The sequence below is a fragment of the Lactuca serriola genome, chromosome 8 (assembly GCF_051521515.1).
Source record: "Lactuca serriola cultivar US96UC23 chromosome 8, Lser_US96UC23_V15, whole genome shotgun sequence".
Taxonomy (NCBI): domain Eukaryota; kingdom Viridiplantae; phylum Streptophyta; class Magnoliopsida; order Asterales; family Asteraceae; genus Lactuca; species Lactuca serriola.
In genome coordinates this window covers 214,205,354-214,224,548 of record NC_136415.1, presented here as the reverse complement: position 1 = coordinate 214,224,548, position 19,195 = coordinate 214,205,354, and the positions used below count along the sequence as shown (strand labels likewise).

The following is a 19,195-nucleotide window of genomic DNA, read 5'->3' as shown; positions in this document are numbered from 1 at the left end:
AAGTATTCATTTTTAGACGCACATAAGAAATGAAACATGATTATAAAATAATTATAGTTACTTTTTTATTCCTCTTAGCTACCATATGGCCATATAATACCGTTTAGATACATTACTTTCTAATGTCAATATATTCTTCATGAAACAGACACATAAACATTTGATTTATATATCTATATATTAGTCTATCGTCTCTTATAAAAAGCATCACAAATTTTTTCCATATATCTAACAAACCCATGGCAGATTGTGACATTTAACCACATTGTTCGAGTGTTGTTAATAATTGTCACATTTGTTATGTTTAAGTGTGTTTAAATGTTTCAACTATACTATTAATGGTCAGGAAATTAAACTTAAAATGTCTAAAACAATGACAAGGTTTTTGCAAGAACCTTTCGATACAGTTCTAGTCAAAAATGTGATCGAGCGGTTTTTGCAAAAGTTTGACCGTATATCATTTTTGTAGTAGTGTAATCGGCGTAGTGTTAGTACAATCAATCATATACTCCATGATAACAATAACAAAATCACCCTTTTACAAAAAGAATACATTTTAGGTCTAAGATAGACGAAATTTACATAGCACCAAAGTTCATGCAACAATAAATTGGATCCAAAATAAGGAATATTGTGAAAGTGATAAAGATATCTTACCTTTGTCTCTCTTATTCAAATCAAATCACTCTTCAATTTAGTTAGTTTTGAGGGAAAAACATAATTACTTCAACTCATTTAGTTTATTAGAGCACAATGTCTTCTGATTTCACCGGCCTTGCCGGTAAGAACTCCAATTTGTCCCATTTTCACCATTGATGCTTGGAAATCTTTAAAGAATGTGTAGCCATGAGACTTAGCTTGAAGCTTGACATAAGCGCTTGTTGTTTTGTCATTTAGAAGTGCAGCATCGGACTGAAACAAGCCTCTCCTTTTCAAGACAACACTGTAGTAGTCCTCATCGAATGATTTTGAACTCCCTGGATCCATTGCAAGGAGTGTGGTTTTGTCGGTTGGAAAGCATATTCTTTTCAATTGAGGTACATACCTCGGGTCTAGGGATGGATCAGTGTCACCTTTGCCTGTAAAATTGTACAACCTGGTCGCAATGGTAGAGCAGTGTGAAATCCCCACGGTGTGTCCTCCTTTAAAAAAATACAACTTCAAATGTTATATTGGCTGTTAACAAAAAGTCATTATAGGGGTATAAGTTCAGAAAAAGTTAAAACTTTTAGTTTCTAAAGCCCGAAAACCTTGCTTTCTTTTCTACCATAGAAAAGTTGCATTTTTTGTCTTTTTTGCTTACGTATTACAAAGAGTAAAACGAAAAGAAAATGCATGGTATTGGGAATTATTTAAAAGGAAAATCTGTTTTGTATACAGTAGTTAAAAAAAAATAGATGTACTGATCAAATACCTGAAAGAACAGCCAGATCTTTAACGTTCAAACCCTTGGAGAGAAATTGTGCTTTGAGTTGAGTAATGTTGGCAAAAGGAGCAGGTAGTGTAAAACTCTCAGATGCTATTGATACTCTTCCATCTCTTCTCCCTAATGGCACTGGCCAATATGGGCCCTTAATCTGAATTAAAAACAAAAAATTATACCAAGGTCAAGGAGTGAACCTCAGATCTCACTTAATTATATATATATAAGAAAAAGAAAAATATATAGATTTATTTTCATGCATGTATTTATTGTGACAATTAATTAAATACCTGGTGGATTGCATCTCGAGCTACCAAAGATAGGATATCTGCACAAGAGACAACACCAGGACATGCGGCTTCTACAGCAGTTTTTGCAGCATCAATAACTTGAAATCCTCTGAGTGAAAGATTTGGAATTCCGTCTTTCTCCGCCTGGTTTTTTCTTGTAGAGTTTATCAACACTGAACCATCACATCCCTGTAGAAACGTCATATATATCATTTTCTATCTTAAATTACAATTAATCAAAATAGATAAGCAATGCACGTTGTTGTTTCACATACCCTCACAAAGCAATCATGAAACTGCATTCGGAGCAAAGCAGCAGCAAGAGAAGGAGCACGATAAATGTAGTTTGCTGTTGTCCTTTTTACAATAGCTTCAGCTCTGGGACACGTCTTTTGGTAGAACCCTAACTTTAGCGGATAGCCATTGGCAACGTCAAAAACAAGAGCAACAAGCAAAAATTGTAGAAGAAGTGCAATGTGCTTTTGGATTGCCATATATATTGCTTACAGACACATGCACAGAAGGAGAGATGATTAGGAAGTTGTAGAGTCTTTAATTTATAGCTTTGATGATAACGAAGTCACCTGTGAATGCGTCTATGGATGAGCTGTTTTAGAGTTTATTTAAAACCAAAACTTTTTTTTTTAATTACCTTTTAGGTTCATACTATATCTTGTTTTTCATTGTCAACCGTAGCTCCATGTACCAACTATATTCCAATCAATCAGGGTGTGGACTTTTAAACGGTGAATGTGTATTGTATGTTTGCAACAATCTGTAAGCTTTTCAAACTCGGTAAGTATATAAAAAATCCTAACTCTTTATGAATGTTGGCAATATAAAACAAATAAAGAATTTGGCAAGCACTCCGTGTCTTAGAAGTGCTTTCCAAGTAAACAGAAAACGAATTCAGAAACAGATTATCAAATTATCGTTCTATGTTTTGTATGGGCAATTTTTCATTTATGAAATCACACTGGTTTATGTAATAATCTTTATAACAAACCAAAGAAACTGAGCCTATCGGTGCCAGAAGTTAATGGAAATGTGTCCTCAAAGAATAGGTTGAGGGTTACTCTCACTTGGGCACCAGTAATTAGAAAACGAATTATGGGAGAAATTATATAATTATCAATCTATGTTCCATGGGCAATCTTTATTTATTAAATTATGCTCGTTTATATAATAATCTTTACAACAAACCAAAGGACCTGTGGCCTAGTGGTGCCACAAGTTATTGGAAAGGTGTCCCCAGCTAATAGATAGACCCTTGGAGACCACTTGAACAGAAGTATAGATTCCAATTACAAAAGTTACACTGTCATATTTCTTAAGAAGGAAAGTGAACAAATAATGTATGAGAAAAGAAATTGGTGTGTTGACATTTTATGTTGGTTTAGGTACATCTAAGGAGAATCCTTGTCTATTTGACCAATTCTTACGAATAAAAGTGAAAAACAAATAAAAGATAATATATGCAGTCACGTTGGAAGCACGAAGGATTCCTACTTGGGTGTATTTAACAATTTGGTCTGGCATATGAATATACTACGAAAAAAAAAACTTAAATAATAAGTATAATTTAAACGATGAACAATCATTTCTACATGCGTGTTCTTGTATCTCTGCCCCTTTTCCCTAATGGAATGTCAATCACTACGTTTGTGAAGTCTATCAGAACTATACATATATATGCTATACATGCATGCCCTTGCAAAGACATTTCCAGTGGAAAGCTTTTGTCGGAAAATTTAAACCAAACTGGCAAAATTCCCACAAAAAGGAAGCCCTATATGTAGCGACAAATTTCCGGCATTCCAACAGAAACATTTGTGTTGGAAATCAGTAGAAATTCTATCAAAAAACTGTTAGATACAAATGGAATTTTATTCAATTTTTTTAAAGATTAACCGTACGTTAGAATTTTGTTTGAAATTACAAACAAAATACCTAAACACTACAAGAAATGGGGGCATTAGCGGCGACATGTAATTGACACGTTACATGTCGCCGCTAATGCCTTGCGTCGCCGTTAAAGGCGTTGCCGCTAATGGCCACATAATAGCAATCCATGGCAACGGCTGTAACTCGGTGACGTCGCTAAAAATCGACGTTCGTCTTCATTCTTAACTAGGGTTTCGAAAACTCTAATCCAGATGAGATAGGTGTCGATCTTAAATGACCTGGTGAAAATCTAAATCACTGGTGGCTCACCGGATAAGGAGAAAGACGAAGGTGATGGAGAGAAAGGCGGCTTTTTGAGAGAGATGGAGAGAAGGGCGGCGATTGGAGACGAGGGAAGTTGGGTTGGTTGGTTTTTGGTGTATCTGAATACGCAGTCATCAGTTTTTAGGGGAAGGAAGGTGAAGCTAGGTGAGTCTTGTTAGTGTGAGAGAAGTTGGTGCCGGAAAAACCGAGGGTGGGGCTCATATTTTTCCGGCATTAGAGAGAAAGGGAGTTGGGGGAGGGAGTATGGGTGGGGTAGGATTATATTTGTTTTCATTTTTATTTAATTATTAATCATAAAATTCAAAATTAATAAAAAAAAAAAAGGAAAACCAAATAAAGAGGGCAAAAAGGTTATTTCATATACTTCCAATTATAAAATGGACCAAACTTGCAACAAAAGAAAAACTTTGGACCTTTGGTGCTAATCTAAACATTTTTGGATCAAAGTGATAATTTTCAACATACCACAAGGACCATTTGTGCAGTTTTGTCTAAGTTAATTTAAAAAATTAAACTAATAAAAAAAATATTAAATTAATTAGAAAATCCAATTAAGTTAACTTTAATATCAAATTAAATTAATTATAAAATCAAATTAAATTAATTATTAAATAAAGTTAACATTTATATTAAAATAAAATCAAATTAATTATAAAATCAAATTATATTAATGTTAAAAAAACTAATAACAAAAAAGAAAATATTAAATTAATTATAAAATCAAATAAAGATAAATTTAAAATCATAGTGCCTAATTTTGTTTGTGACTTAATGTTGGTCATTACAACTTTAGCTTGATTAGGTTATTAATAGCAACATACTTTTAGTAATTTTAAATTAATTATAAAATAAAGTTAAACTAATTTTAAAAAAATCAATAAAAAATATTAAATTAATTGTAAAATCAAATTATGATGTTATAATTAACAAAAATCATTAAAAAGAACATACTAAATTAATTGTAAACTATAATATTATGTAGTATTATATTAAAAGTACGGTGTTATAATAGAAAATAAACAAAAGTATGCTGTTATAATTAACAAAATTAGGATACTTTAGTTTAAGAAAATACTAAATTAATTGTTAATTATAATATTATACTTTTATTTATTTTCTATCATAACATCGTACTTTAGTTTAAGTTTCTTCTTGATAATCATCAAGAGCCTAGAAATACCCGCCTGAAATTGATTTAGGAATTAATTTCGGGCTATCCCCATTTTGGGACTGCTTTTTGAATACTTAATCTCATTTAGGATGTTATCATGTATTACATGATTGTTGGTTTAAGAAAGATTTGGTTGTCATTTTCTCTTTGCTCGTCGGGTATATATATATATATATATATATATATATATATATATATATATATATATATATATATATATATATATATATATATATATGTGCATGGGAGCTAAGGGTAAACACTGCCGAATTTTCCTTAAACATACAATCATGTAATACACGTTTACATATGAGATAAGGTATTCAAAAAGTGGGTTTAGAAGCTTACGTTTGTAAATACTCTATCCAATTCTGATTATTTGTTCATGTGTTCCCGTGTTCGGGATATTTTTTGAATCATCACCTTTATGAATACTTTAGTTGATTTTTGTTTCCCGTAGAGTAAAACTTAAACATTAAACTATGTTTCGGTTGCATCATGTCTATTGATAAAAGCTGGACTACTAATCCACATCGTCAATCTCCCGAGTTCTATCTAGGACTTGACACTTTTGTCAAGAGATCCATGTTACACCTAGATTATAAAAGTGAAACCAGATGTCTATGTGAGAAATGTGATAATCGTTACTTCATGGATCTGAAAGCAATGAAACGTCATGTTCATATATATGGTTTCATTCGGTCATACAAAATGTGGATATATCATGGTGAACCTTTAATTCCTCCAGTTGTAGATGTTGTATCGCCAACTAACGAGATGGCTGATGTTACTAATGATGTTATGTGGGAGTCGAGAGAAAATGATACCAACCTCGATGAAGAAACCTCGAATACAGGGGTTAGCGGTGTCGATGATGATTTTGAACAATTGTTAGAGGCATTAGAAACCAAGTTATATCCTGGTTGTACGTTTTCTTTCCATTATTTTTCAGATGTTGATGATCCATTAAGGATGAGTTTAAAATTTAATGGGTAACCCAAGACAGGATCCGCTCCGAGACACTTTATTGATGAAGACATAAAAGAGCAAATAGGTCGTCTACTACTTCGTAAACCGGGTAAACATCCTAATAATTTCAAGGAAAATTTGGATCGGCAAGGATTCGAGTTGAACTGGTCGAAACGTAGCATATTTTTTGAGCTCGAGTATTGGTCTTCTTTGCAGCCACTGTTGTAAAAATCCTGACTAGGTCCCGATTAATCTCCGATTAATCCCTAGGCGCTACTCGACCGATTAGGGGGCGCTTAGAGATTAATCCCTGCATACATAATGAGTGAAACATTATACAACGATGAAATTATAACATTTTGAGGCATGATTAGTGTTGTATTAATCACATTAACCTATTTTGTTATCATATTAGTGGTATTGATGAACTTTGATATGATATTAGTCATATTTGATTTTTTAAAATTCAAAAATTAGCAATTAATGGTCCCCGATTAATCCCCCGATAAATCTCCGCCTAGCCGGTTAATCCCTTGACCTTAGTCCACCGACTAGCTAATGTCGAACGTTTTTTAAAACCTTGTCTGCAGCTGACGCCCAACATAGATGTGATACATGTAGAGAAAAATGTGGGTGATACTCTTTTGGGTACTTCTATAATGAATGATAAGAGCAAAGACACCAAATGCACGAGAGGACTTGAGAAATTTGAATATCCAGCATAATCAATGCTTTCAAAAAAAGGCTAATAAGTTCACTAAACAGCAAAATCTTTTGTCAATTTATAAGAGATGTTAAATTTCCTGATGGGTTTGGATCTAACATCAGTAAGAAAGTGGTAGATAATGACAGTAACATTATTGGGTTGAATCTCATGACTATGACATTCTTATGCAATGTTTGATACCGATTGGAGTTAGAGCGTTATTGGACAAAGAAACTTCTACACCAATTGTAGATCTTTGTACGTTTTTCAAGCAAATTTTCTACAAAACACTAAAGATGAGGGATATGAGGAATGCAAAAGAAGACATTATTAGAATCTTGTGCAAGTTAGAGTTGATTTATCCACCAACGTTTTTCAACATTATGATTCATTTAGTTTTGCAATTACCTAATGAAGCGGTTTTCGAAGGCCCGATATGTATGAGATGCATGTATCCGTTCGAAAGGTATATGAAAAAACTAAAAAAACTATGTCAGAAATAAGGCAAGGCCGGAAGGTTGTATAGTTGAAGGTTATGTTGCTGAAGAAGCTTTGTCATTTTATTCGATGTACATTCGAGATGTGCATACCAAATTCAATCGCCCTGAAAGAAACGAGGACGTTGTCATTGAAAAACCAAAGTTTTGGATGTTTGAGTCCATGTGTCAACCAGCCAGAGCAACACAAATCAAACATCTTGATATGAGGGAAAAACGTAATACAAAATGGTTTATATTGAATAGTTGTCAAGAAGTCAGGCAATACATCGAGTAAGTGTTATTATTTTTAATTATCTTTCATGATTTATTGGTACTTTTTTCCATTCATCAATTATATATATATATATATATATATATATATAGAGAGAGAGAGAGAGAGAAAAAGAAAGATAGAGAAAAAAGTTCATTTGGTATATGTTTTTATCATCAATATAGAAAATTCAAATCTGAACATCCTGAAAGTGATGAAAAGACCGAATTTCCCAACTAGTTTCTTGAAAAGGTAATAATAATTAACAAACAAATACGTTTGATCGATATAACGAATCAAGAACACATAACACCTCAACATATGTTTAATAGGTTTTTCAGATGGAAAAAGAAAACTCTCTAGAATTCCACAAAGAGTTGTCAACCCTTTCAATGGGTTCACAAATGGATGTTTATAATTACACCACGTACAGAGTCAACGGTGTTAGGTTTATGGTGCTTAGTCATGATGCACAACGCAAAACACAAAACTCTTGGGTTCTAGCGGTTGGTGAGAATGGAGATAAATATTATGGCCAGTTAGAAGAGATTATGGAGGTGCAATATCCATATGATTATTGATCTATAATATTTAGGTGCAAGTGGTTCGATAAGGGAGATATTCCTGATGATAAGTTCATCTGTATCAACACAGAAAAAGAAGTGTACCCAGATTATCAGCTCATATATGCTTCGCAAGCCAAACAAGTGTTCTATATCGACAAGCGTATAAATCATCGAAGAAACCAAAACAACAACCCTCGTTGTGTTGTCGAGCATGTTAATCATTAAAGTATTTGGGATCTACCATCCAACAATTCTCATGTCCAAAATGTTTATAGTGACTCTGTCCAAGATGTCGACAATGTGGAGGCCAAAAATGTTGACATAGTTCAAAACAACTCTTCATCTGTTGCTAGACTTTTATCAACTTCTCACAATACTTTTAAAACAATGTTGATGTAGCTCAAAACAATGTTGATTATGACGATGAGGACGAGACTGAAGTACCTCTGCCAACAGGTATAATCGATAACGTTTCCGAGGAAGAGACTGATTATGATGTTGATGATTCTGATGATGATACTGATGAAGAAGACATTGAAGTATATGATGGAGATTCTGATTAAAAAAATCAATTGTTTTTTTTTTTAATTTTTGAGAAATCATGTATATATATCTAATAATACCCCACAAGACCTAGAAAACTCCGAATCTTAGATGGGGTCCTCGAAACCTCCCATTGCATCATTGCCTCGATCTTGGCCAGGTTAACAAATATTCTCTTCTGATTGACGATGTGACCCAAGAACTGCGCCTCGCACAACCATAACTCACATTTGTAGAATTTGACATATAGTCTCTCCCTCCTTAGGGTCTCTAACACCTCTCGTAAGTTGTTCTCGTGTTGCTCCTTGGTCTTGGAGTAGACCATGATATAATCTATAAGTATTATCACTGACTGATCCAGCATCGGCCTACAAATCAGGTTCATGAAATCCATGAACATTGCTGGTGCATTGGTGAGCGTGAAAGGCGTCACCGCGAACTCGTAACGACCATAGCGAGTCCTAAAACCTGTATTATGCACATCATCATCCTTGACCCTCATCCGAAGGTGCCCCGATCACAAATCAATCATGGAAAACCAAGATGCACCCTGGATATGGTCAAATAAAATGTCAATCCTCGGGAGTGGGTACGGTTCTTCACTGTTAGCTTATTCCACTCCTAGTAGTCAATGCATATCCTGTGGGAACCATACTTATTTTTCACAGACAGGATTGGTGCTCCCCATGGAGAACTGATTGGTCAAATAAAACTGTTATCTAGCAGCTCCTGAAGCTGTGTAGACATCTCTTGCATCTCTGGTGGTGCCAAGTGATACGGTTTCTTAGATATTAGGGTCGCACCAACGACTAGATCAATCCGGAACATGACTTGGCTCTTAGGAGGCACTCCTGGTAACTCATCAGGAAACACATCGGGAAAATCCCGAACAATAGGCACCTCACTCAACATCGTCATTCCCTACACCTGACTGTGCGCCACATAAGCCAAATACCCCGAACAACCCTGTTGAATATATCTCCTGGCTCATGTGGGTGAACACAGAGCCACACAATGTGAAGCTCCATCACAAGGATTAACCAATTCTCCCCTACTTGAGGTTCAGAATCTCACTAGATGGCGCTCACACTCAATCATGGCCCCATTAGAGCCAAACCAATACATTCGGATAATAACCTTCGATGTACATTCGAGATGTGCATACCAAATTCAATCGCCCTGAAATAAACGAGGACGTTGTCATTGAAAAAACAAAGTTTTGGATGTTTGAGTCCATGTGTCAACCAGCCAGAGCAACACAAATCAAACATCTTGATATGAGGGAAAAACGTAATACAAAATGGTTTATATTGAATAGTTGTCAAGAAGTCAGGCAATACATCGAGTAAGTGTTATTATTTTTAATTATCTTTCATGATTTATTGGTACTTTTTTCCATTCATCAATTATATATATATATATATATATATATATATATATATATATATAGAGAGAGAGAGAGAGAGAGAGAGAGAGAAAAAGAAAGATAGAGAAAAAAGTTCATTTGGTATATGTTTTTATCATCAATATAGAAAATTCAAATCTGAACATCCTGAAAGTGATGAAAAGACCGAATTTCCCAACTAGTTTCTTGAAAAGGTAATAATAATTAACAAACAAATACGTTTGATCGATATAACGAATCAAGAACACATAACACCTCAACATATGTTTAATAGGTTTTTCAGATGGAAAAAGAAAACTCTCTAGAATTCCACAAAGAGTTGTCAACCCTTTCAATGGGTTCACAAATGGATGTTTATAATTACACCACGTACAGAGTCAACGGTGTTAGGTTTATGGTGCTTAGTCATGATGCACAACGCAAAACACAAAACTCTTGGGTTCTAGCGGTTGGTGAGAATGGAGATAAATATTATGGCCAGTTAGAAGAGATTATGGAGGTGCAATATCCATATGATTATTGATCTATAATATTTAGGTGCAAGTGGTTCGATAAGGGAGATATTCCTGATGATAAGTTCATCTGTATCAACACAGAAAAAGAAGTGTACCCAGATTATCAGCTCATATATGCTTCGCAAGCCAAACAAGTGTTCTATATCGACAAGCGTATAAATCATCGAAGAAACCAAAACAACAACCCTCGTTGTGTTGTCGAGCATGTTAATCATTAAAGTATTTGGGATCTACCATCCAACAATTCTCATGTCCAAAATGTTTATAGTGACTCTGTCCAAGATGTCGACAATGTGGAGGCCAAAAATGTTGACATAGTTCAAAACAACTCTTCATCTGTTGCTAGACTTTTATCAACTTCTCACAATACTTTTAAAACAATGTTGATGTAGCTCAAAACAATGTTGATTATGACGATGAGGACGAGACTGAAGTACCTCTGCCAACAGGTATAATCGATAACGTTTCCGAGGAAGAGACTGATTATGATGTTGATGATTCTGATTATGATACTGATGAAGAAGACATTGAAGTATATGATGGAGATTCTGATTAAAAAAATCAATTGTTTTTTTTTTTTAATTTTTGAGAAATCATTTATATATATCTAATAATACCCCACAAGACCTAGAAAACTCCGAATCTTAGATGGGGTCCTCGAAACCTCCCATTGCATCATTGCCTCGATCTTGGCCAGGTTAACAAATATTCTCTTCTGATTGACGATGTGACCCAAGAACTGCGCCTCGCACAACCATAACTCACATTTGTAGAATTTGACATATAGTCTCTCCCTCCTTAGGGTCTCTAACACCTCTCGTAAGTTGTTCTCGTGTTGCTCCTTGGTCTTGGAGTAGACCATGATATAATCTATAAGTATTATCACTGACTGATCCAGCATCGGCCTACAAATCAGGTTCATGAAATCCATGAACATTGCTGGTGCATTGGTGAGCGTGAAAGGCGTCACCGCGAACTCGTAACGACCATAGCGAGTCCTAAAACCTGTATTATGCACATCATCATCCTTGACCCTCATCCGAAGGTGCCCCGATCACAAATCAATCATGGAAAACCAAGATGCACCCTGGATATGGTCAAATAAAATGTCAATCCTCGGGAGTGGGTACGGTTCTTCACTGTTAGCTTATTCCACTCCTAGTAGTCAATGCATATCCTGTGGGAACCATACTTATTTTTCACAGACAGGATTGGTGCTCCCCATGGAGAACTGATTGGTCAAATAAAACTGTTATCTAGCAGCTCCTGAAGCTGTGTAGACATCTCTTGCATCTCTGGTGGTGCCAAGTGATACGGTTTCTTAGATATTAGGGTCGCACCAACGACTAGATCAATCCGTAACATGACTTGGCTCTTAGGAGGCACTCCTGGTAACTCATCAGGAAACACATCGGGAAAATCCCGAACAATAGGCACCTCACTCAACATCGTCATTCCCTACACCTGACTGTGCGCCACATAAGCCAAATACCCCGAACAGCCCTGCTGAATATATCTCCTGGCTCACGTGGGTGAACACAGAGCCACACAATGTGAAGCTCCATCACAAGGATTAACCAATTCTCCCCTACTTGAGGTTCAGAATCTCACTAGATGGCGCTCACACTCAATCATGGCCCCATTAGGGCCAAACCAATACATTCGGATAATAACCTTCGATGTACATTCGAGATGTGCATACCAAATTCAATCGCCCTGAAATAAACGAGGACGTTGTCATTGAAAAAACAAAGTTTTGGATGTTTGAGTCCATGTGTCAACCAGCCAGAGCAACACAAATCAAACATCTTGATATGAGGGAAAAACGTAATACAAAATGGTTTATATTGAATAGTTGTCAAGAAGTCAGGCAATACATCGAGTAAGTGTTATTATTTTTAATTATCTTTCATGATTTATTGGTACTTTTTTCCATTCATCAATTATATATATATATATATATATATATATATATATATAGAGAGAGAGAGAGAAAAAGAAAGATAGAGAAAAAAGTTCATTTGGTATATGTTTTTATCATCAATATAGAAAATTCAAATCTGAACATCCTGAAAGTGATGAAAAGACCGAATTTCCCAACTAGTTTCTTGAAAAGGTAATAATAATTAACAAACAAATACGTTTGATCGATATAACGAATCAAGAACACATAACACCTCAACATATGTTTAATAGGTTTTTCAGATGGAAAAAGAAAACTCTCTAGAATTCCACAAAGAGTTGTCAACCCTTTCAATGGGTTCACAAATGGATGTTTATAATTACACCACGTACAGAGTCAACGGTGTTAGGTTTATGGTGCTTAGTCATGATGCACAACGCAAAACACAAAACTCTTGGGTTCTAGCGGTTGGTGAGAATGGAGATAAATATTATGGCCAGTTAGAAGAGATTATGGAGGTGCAATATCCATATGATTATTGATCTATAATATTTAGGTGCAAGTGGTTCGATAAGGGAGATATTCCTGATGATAAGTTCATCTGTATCAACACAGAAAAAGAAGTGTACCCAGATTATCAGCTCATATATGCTTCGCAAGCCAAACAAGTGTTCTATATCGACAAGCGTATAAATCATCGAAGAAACCAAAACAACAACCCTCGTTGTGTTTTCGAGCATGTTAATCATTAAAGTATTTGGGATCTACCATCCAACAATTCTCATGTCCAAAATGTTTATAGTGACTCTGTCCAAGATGTCGACAATGTGGAGGCCAAAAATGTTGACATAGTTCAAAACAACTCTTCATCTGTTGCTAGACTTTTATCAACTTCTCACAATACTTTTAAAAAAATGTTGATGTAGCTCAAAACAATGTTGATTATGACGATGAGGACGAGACTGAAGTACCTCTGCCAACAGGTATAATCGATAACGTTTCCGAGGAAGAGACTGATTATGATGTTGATGATTCTGATTATGATACTGATGAAGAAGACATTGAAGTATATGATGGAGATTCTGATTAAAAAAATCAATTGTTTTTTTTTTTTAATTTTTGAGAAATCATGTATATATATCTAATAATACCCCACAAGACCTAGAAAACTCCGAATCTTAGATGGGGTCCTCGAAACCTCCCATTGCATCATTGCCTCGATCTTGGCCAGGTTAACAAATATTCTCTTCTGATTGACGATGTGACCCAAGAACTGTGCCTCGCACAACCATAACTCACATTTGTAGAATTTGACATATAGTCTCTCCCTCCTTAGGGTCTCTAACACCTCTCGTAAGTTGTTCTCGTGTTGCTCCTTGGTCTTGGAGTAGACCATGATATAATCTATAAGTATTATCACTGACTGATCCAGCATCGGCCTACAAATCAGGTTCATGAAATCCATGAACATTGCTGGTGCATTGGTGAGCGTGAAAGGCGTCACCGCGAACTCGTAACGACCATAGCGAGTCCTAAAACCTGTATTATGCACATCATCATCCTTGACCCTCATCCGAAGGTGCCCCGATCACAAATCAATCATGGAAAACCAAGATGCACCCTGGATATGGTCAAATGAAATGTCAATCCTCGGGAGTGGGTACGGTTCTTCACTGTTAGCTTATTCCACTCCTAGTAGTCAATGCATATCCTGTGGGAACCATACTTATTTTTCACAGACAGGATTGGTGCTCCCCATGGAGAACTGATTGGTCAAATAAAACTGTTATCTAGCAGCTCCTGAAGCTGTGTAGACATCTCTTGCATCTCTGGTGGTGCCAAGTGATACGGTTTCTTAGATATTAGGGTCGCACCAACGACTAGATCAATCCGGAACATGACTTGGCTCTTAGGAGGCACTCCTGGTAACTCATCAGGAAACACATCGGGAAAATCCCGAACAATAGGCACCTCACTCAACATCGTCATTCCCTACACCTGACTGTGCGCCACATAAGCCAAATACCCCGAACAACCCTGCTGAATATATCTCCTGGCTCACGTGGGTGAACACAGAGCCACACAATGTGAAGCTCCATCACAAGGATTAACCAATTCTCCCCTACTTGAGGTTCAGAATCTCACTAGATGGCGCTCACACTCAATCATGGCCCCATTAGGGCCAAACCAATACATTCAGATAATAACCTTCGATCCTCCTAGAGGGATGAACACCAAATTAATGGAGTATCTCTCACTAAACAGATTCATAACACACCCACTATGAATCCTCAAAGCACTCACAGTACGGTCATCCGTAATCTCGACCTCCAATGAGTAATCTAGAGTCTTAGGATCATCACAAAACTTCTTGCTAAGCACAAGAGATACAAAGGATCGGGTAACACCCGAATCAAACAGAACATGAGCAGACATACCAATGACCAAAAAGGTCCTTATACCAGGTCACATATAATTATCGACATAAATAAGGAAGGCAATAAAAGATAAGGATAAGTCATATACCAATAACCACATCCGGTGTTGCACGACCGTCATCGGTGGTCAGTTGCAATGCCCTTCTCTTCAGCACAGGAGCCTCCGCCTGGCCATCAGTTTTCTTCAAGGTGGCTGGCGCAGGAGCTACCACTGCACCACTGACAATCTCGAACAATAGGCCTTTTTATGGTCGGTCTGATTGCAATAAAAGAAAATCAGAGCACCCTTAGGGCAGTCCTTACTCATGTGCCCGAGCTAACCACAAACGAAACATAGTGAACCCATTTATTAACAGGCCTCACCATGCGACTTGTCGCACTTACCACAACGGATCCAGCCCTACGGGACTCTGGTGCGTGAATCGGAAGTCTTAGGCCTCTTATTCCATCCCACTGTTGTATGTACCTACTCCAGCCTCCGCTTTATCCAAAGGTCCAACTCAATCTCCCACTCACAGGCCTTCTTGATCATATCATTAAGGGTCTTGCACCCTAAGAAGCTCACAAACTCCCTAATATCATCTCTCAACATATCATGGTATCTCGTCTTCCTTATCTCCTCATCCACAACATACTACGAAAGTAACAAAGCCCTCTCCCTGAATTTGGTGGTAATCTCCGTTACATTCTTAATAGTCTGACGAACGTCTTGGAACTCCCTCGCCAGATGAGATTAGCACTGAGAGTAGTAGTAGTAGTAAAAGGGACTTGGTTGAGTCAAGGTAATTCTTGAGGAAAGTACAGATAGATGTGGAAGGAAGTATGCGCCCATACTACTGGAAGTAGAGGATCCATACTAGAATTAAGGAGAGTTGAGATTTAACCAGGGACTTGTAATGAGCATGAGGTCTCTCGATGTTATGTATGACCCTAAATATTGTATGTTTAGTTTTAGAATGGTAGTTACATGTCAGGGAATAGGAGGTTCAGGGTCTGGGTCAGGTTCGAGTACATGTTCCGAGCCGATTGATGACAGATTGCGTGAGTTCATTGCATCAGAGATTACGATAGGCATCCTTGAGATGACCCCGGTGATTTTCGATTCGATCAAGGAGGGTATCATTGAGCTAATAGAGGATCGCCTTTGGGCATTCAGGAGTGACATGTAACCTGTACAGTTAGTCACTCGCACGCTCTCCTTCAAGGATTTCAGGGGATGCGGTGCGCTGGAATTCTACGGGGTGAAAAACCCTATTGTAGCCAAAAGATGGATTGCGTACATGGAGTCTGCACAGATGATGAGCTTCTACCCTCAGGGGTCGAAGGTATGGTTTGCTATTGGGTGTTTGAGGGAGCGGGAAAGAGACTGGTGGGAGGCAGTCAATGATAAATTGGGAGCCCCAACCATTGAGGCTATGACCTGGTTGGACATTGTGACCAAATTTTGGGTTGAGTTTGCACCAGTTCTCGAGATTCAGTAGCTAGCCAGAGAGTTCTTGGATATGAGACAAACTATTGAGACAGTGGTGGAGATTACCGCCAAGTTCAGGGAGAGGGCCTTGTTGGTGCCTCAGTACGTAGGTGATGAGGAGATGAAGAAAACCCGGTACCATGACATGTTGAGAGCTGACATTCGGAAACATGTCAGTTACTCGGCGTGCCCGACCTTGGATGACATGATATCCAGTAGGGGTATTCACGTTCCGGTTTGAAACTGTAAAACCGCCCAAACCGATCATCGGTTTGGTTTTACGGTTTGGCATGCGGTTTAGAACTTTTCAAATCATGGTGAATGGTTTGGCTTACGGTTTTTAAGATTCAAATTGTATAAAAACTGGACCGGACCGTACGATTTATATATATATATATCTATATATATACATATATATATATATATATATATATATATATATATATATATATCAGTGCTGTAAAAATCCCGATTAATCTCCGATTAATCCCTAGGCGCTAGCCGACCGATTATAGGGGGCTTAGCGATTAATCACTGCATACAAAATGACTGAAACAGTAGAAAACAATAAAATTTTAACACTTTGAAGAAATTCTACTCAACAGAAACCATTTGAGGAATGATTAATGTTGTATTAATCATATTAACCTATTTTATTAAGATATTAGCGGTATTTACGAGCATTGTTATAATATTAGTCATATTTAACCTTTTAATCCCTCGATTAATCCCTTAACCCCAGTCCACCAGCTAGCTAACATCGAGCGTTTTTTACAACGTTGATATATATATATATATATATATATATATATATATTATTTAATTGTTTTATATGTAATTGTATTTTTTGTATTGTATATTAATTTTTATCACTACTATAAAACAGACCTTTAATGACGCGCTTTTTACCACACACACTGATTAATGATACACAAAATGACATGCCCATAAAATAGTGTTATCTCTCCAAAAAATTTAAGGATTTACGTCACGCATTATTGCGTGCCCTTAATTTAGTGTCTTAATAAAAAAACACGGAGGGCACTTTATCATAAACGCGCGTCGTCTGTACCTGTTGCTATATACACGTAGGGAACTTTATCTTAAACATGCGTCATCTGTACCTTTCGCTTTATAATTTTAATGAAACGCGCTTTTAGTAGACAAAGGGGAAACGAAATCCCCAAAATTTTTCTATCTTCTATCTATCTTTCATCCTTGCAATCCACTCTCCCCTCTCTGATACTCTCTCCTTTATATCTCCCTTCATTCTCTACCTCCCGTCTCTCTGTAAACCCTAAGCCATCGCCACCTCCCTTCTCTCTAGCACGTGCTAGGGTTTTATTTTCTTTCAAGCTTCCGCTTCTCTCGTTTTCTCTCAACCCAGTACGTGCGAGGGTTCGGAATAACTGAGTGAATTCGAACAATCAATCTTCCATTTGAACTTCTTTCAACTCTGGATCATCGAGTATTTTTTCAGATTCCTTTTCCAGTTTTGTTCATTTAAGACAAAGAAAGATTGGGACGATGGGTATGTTCAAACCCTAGACCACATTCACGCCTCTCCATCCACACCCGCTACCTTTTCCTCTATTTCTTCCTCTAACACCGTTGATCTAGGGCAAAATCTCCGCCATCTTCAGTTCATCTTCAGTAATATGGATTTGTAACCTCTGATTTTGGAAGGGAGATATAGGGTTTCTGGAATTTTATCGTGATATGAAACCCAATAACTGAAGTGATGAGAAGTCAGGGATATTTTGGACCATACGAGTCAAATATATTGGAAAGGTCATGACCGGTGACAAGGAGGGGCAAGAAGGGCGGCCCATTATTTTTAGGGGGCCTAAAAATAAAGATAGTCCAGTTTTTCACGTAGTCGCACGCAAGAAGGCGACATAGATCGATCGCAGCAGAACACATAAATCATCCACGATTCACGCTTCAACGACAGCATCGAATAACGAGGTCCCAGGGTTGATGTGATTCTGTGAAGGATCAATTTATGCACTCCTACAGTCTTGCTTATTCTTCTGACTGCTAATCAGGTAAGTAATCGATTAATTGTTGTTATCCAAGTCTTCTATCCATGCGTTGGATTAGTTTGTAATTGAATGCCGAAATCAGTTTGTTGAGTCGAATCTTCAGTTTGTAATTGAAATATTGAACGTCGGTTATCACTTATCAGTTTATTGATTTATAAGTAATGCTTTGCAATCAGTTTAGTATTGTTGTATTAAACCAAATTGTTTATGAAATAACTATAGAAAGTCAAACTGTTTTGTATCAAATGACCCAAGTGAAACAATTTTTGAAGTACAATGACTCGGTATTTATGGATAAACTACAATTAGAAAGCTATATGATAAGTCTTTAGCTGATAAATTTTTGTTGGAAGTTTTATTTTCTATAAAATAAATTAGGAAATATGTAGGTAGTTAAATTTTATTTCAACACCATATCAATTGTTTTGTATTTGCTGATTCCTGGAGTTTAACCGCAGGTTCACTCTTTTGTCTGAATCAGATTCTTGGAGCACCAAATGAGGAGGAAATTTTGTTAATTCACGAAATATTCGGATAACAATTCTCTCATCATTCTGATTATTTTCTTTTGTTCCTTTTTTATGTTCTCATTTTTCTTCATATTGTCTAGATTGTGTCTAGCAGGAGGGAGGGAAGTCCATGATGTAGTTGTGAAAAGTATTCAAGATCTGGCAAAAGCATTCTCACTTTATGATGTTGAAATGCTGGTAATTAATAATTATAATAATAATATCATCACTTCAAAACTTTTGACTTTGGAGAATCTATAGG

The 19,195-nt window shown here is 36.6% G+C and overlaps 1 protein-coding gene across 1 annotated transcript; it reads right to left on the bottom strand.

Moving 5' to 3' along the window:
• Window positions 1-506: 506 nt before the first annotated feature.
• Window positions 507-2,250, bottom strand: LOC145068208 (peroxidase 27-like). Its single transcript, XM_079015181.1, has 4 exons — window positions 1,989-2,250; window positions 1,714-1,902; window positions 1,415-1,577; window positions 507-1,142 (listed from the first exon to the last, which is right to left on the bottom strand). Exons 1-4 carry the CDS (start codon window positions 2,205-2,207, stop codon window positions 736-738), a joined length of 978 nt encoding a protein of 325 aa, XP_078871307.1. The 5' UTR covers window positions 2,208-2,250; the 3' UTR covers window positions 507-735.
• Between the last annotated feature and the right edge of the window lie 16,945 nt (window positions 2,251-19,195).

What these genes read in the sequence shown, in the direction of transcription:
- LOC145068208 (XM_079015181.1), bottom strand. Translation starts at nt 2,207, where the DNA reads ATGGCAATCCAAAAGCACATTGCACTTCTTCTACAATTTTTGCTTGTT. An exon ending in TTCATGATTGCTTTGTGAGG is followed by an intron (nt 1,903 to 1,988) that starts GTATGTGAAACA and finishes ACGTTTCTACAG; the next exon opens with GGATGTGATGGTTCAGTGTT. An exon ending in CTCGAGATGCAATCCACCAG is followed by an intron (nt 1,578 to 1,713) that starts GTATTTAATTAA and finishes TTTTTAATTCAG; the next exon opens with ATTAAGGGCCCATATTGGCC.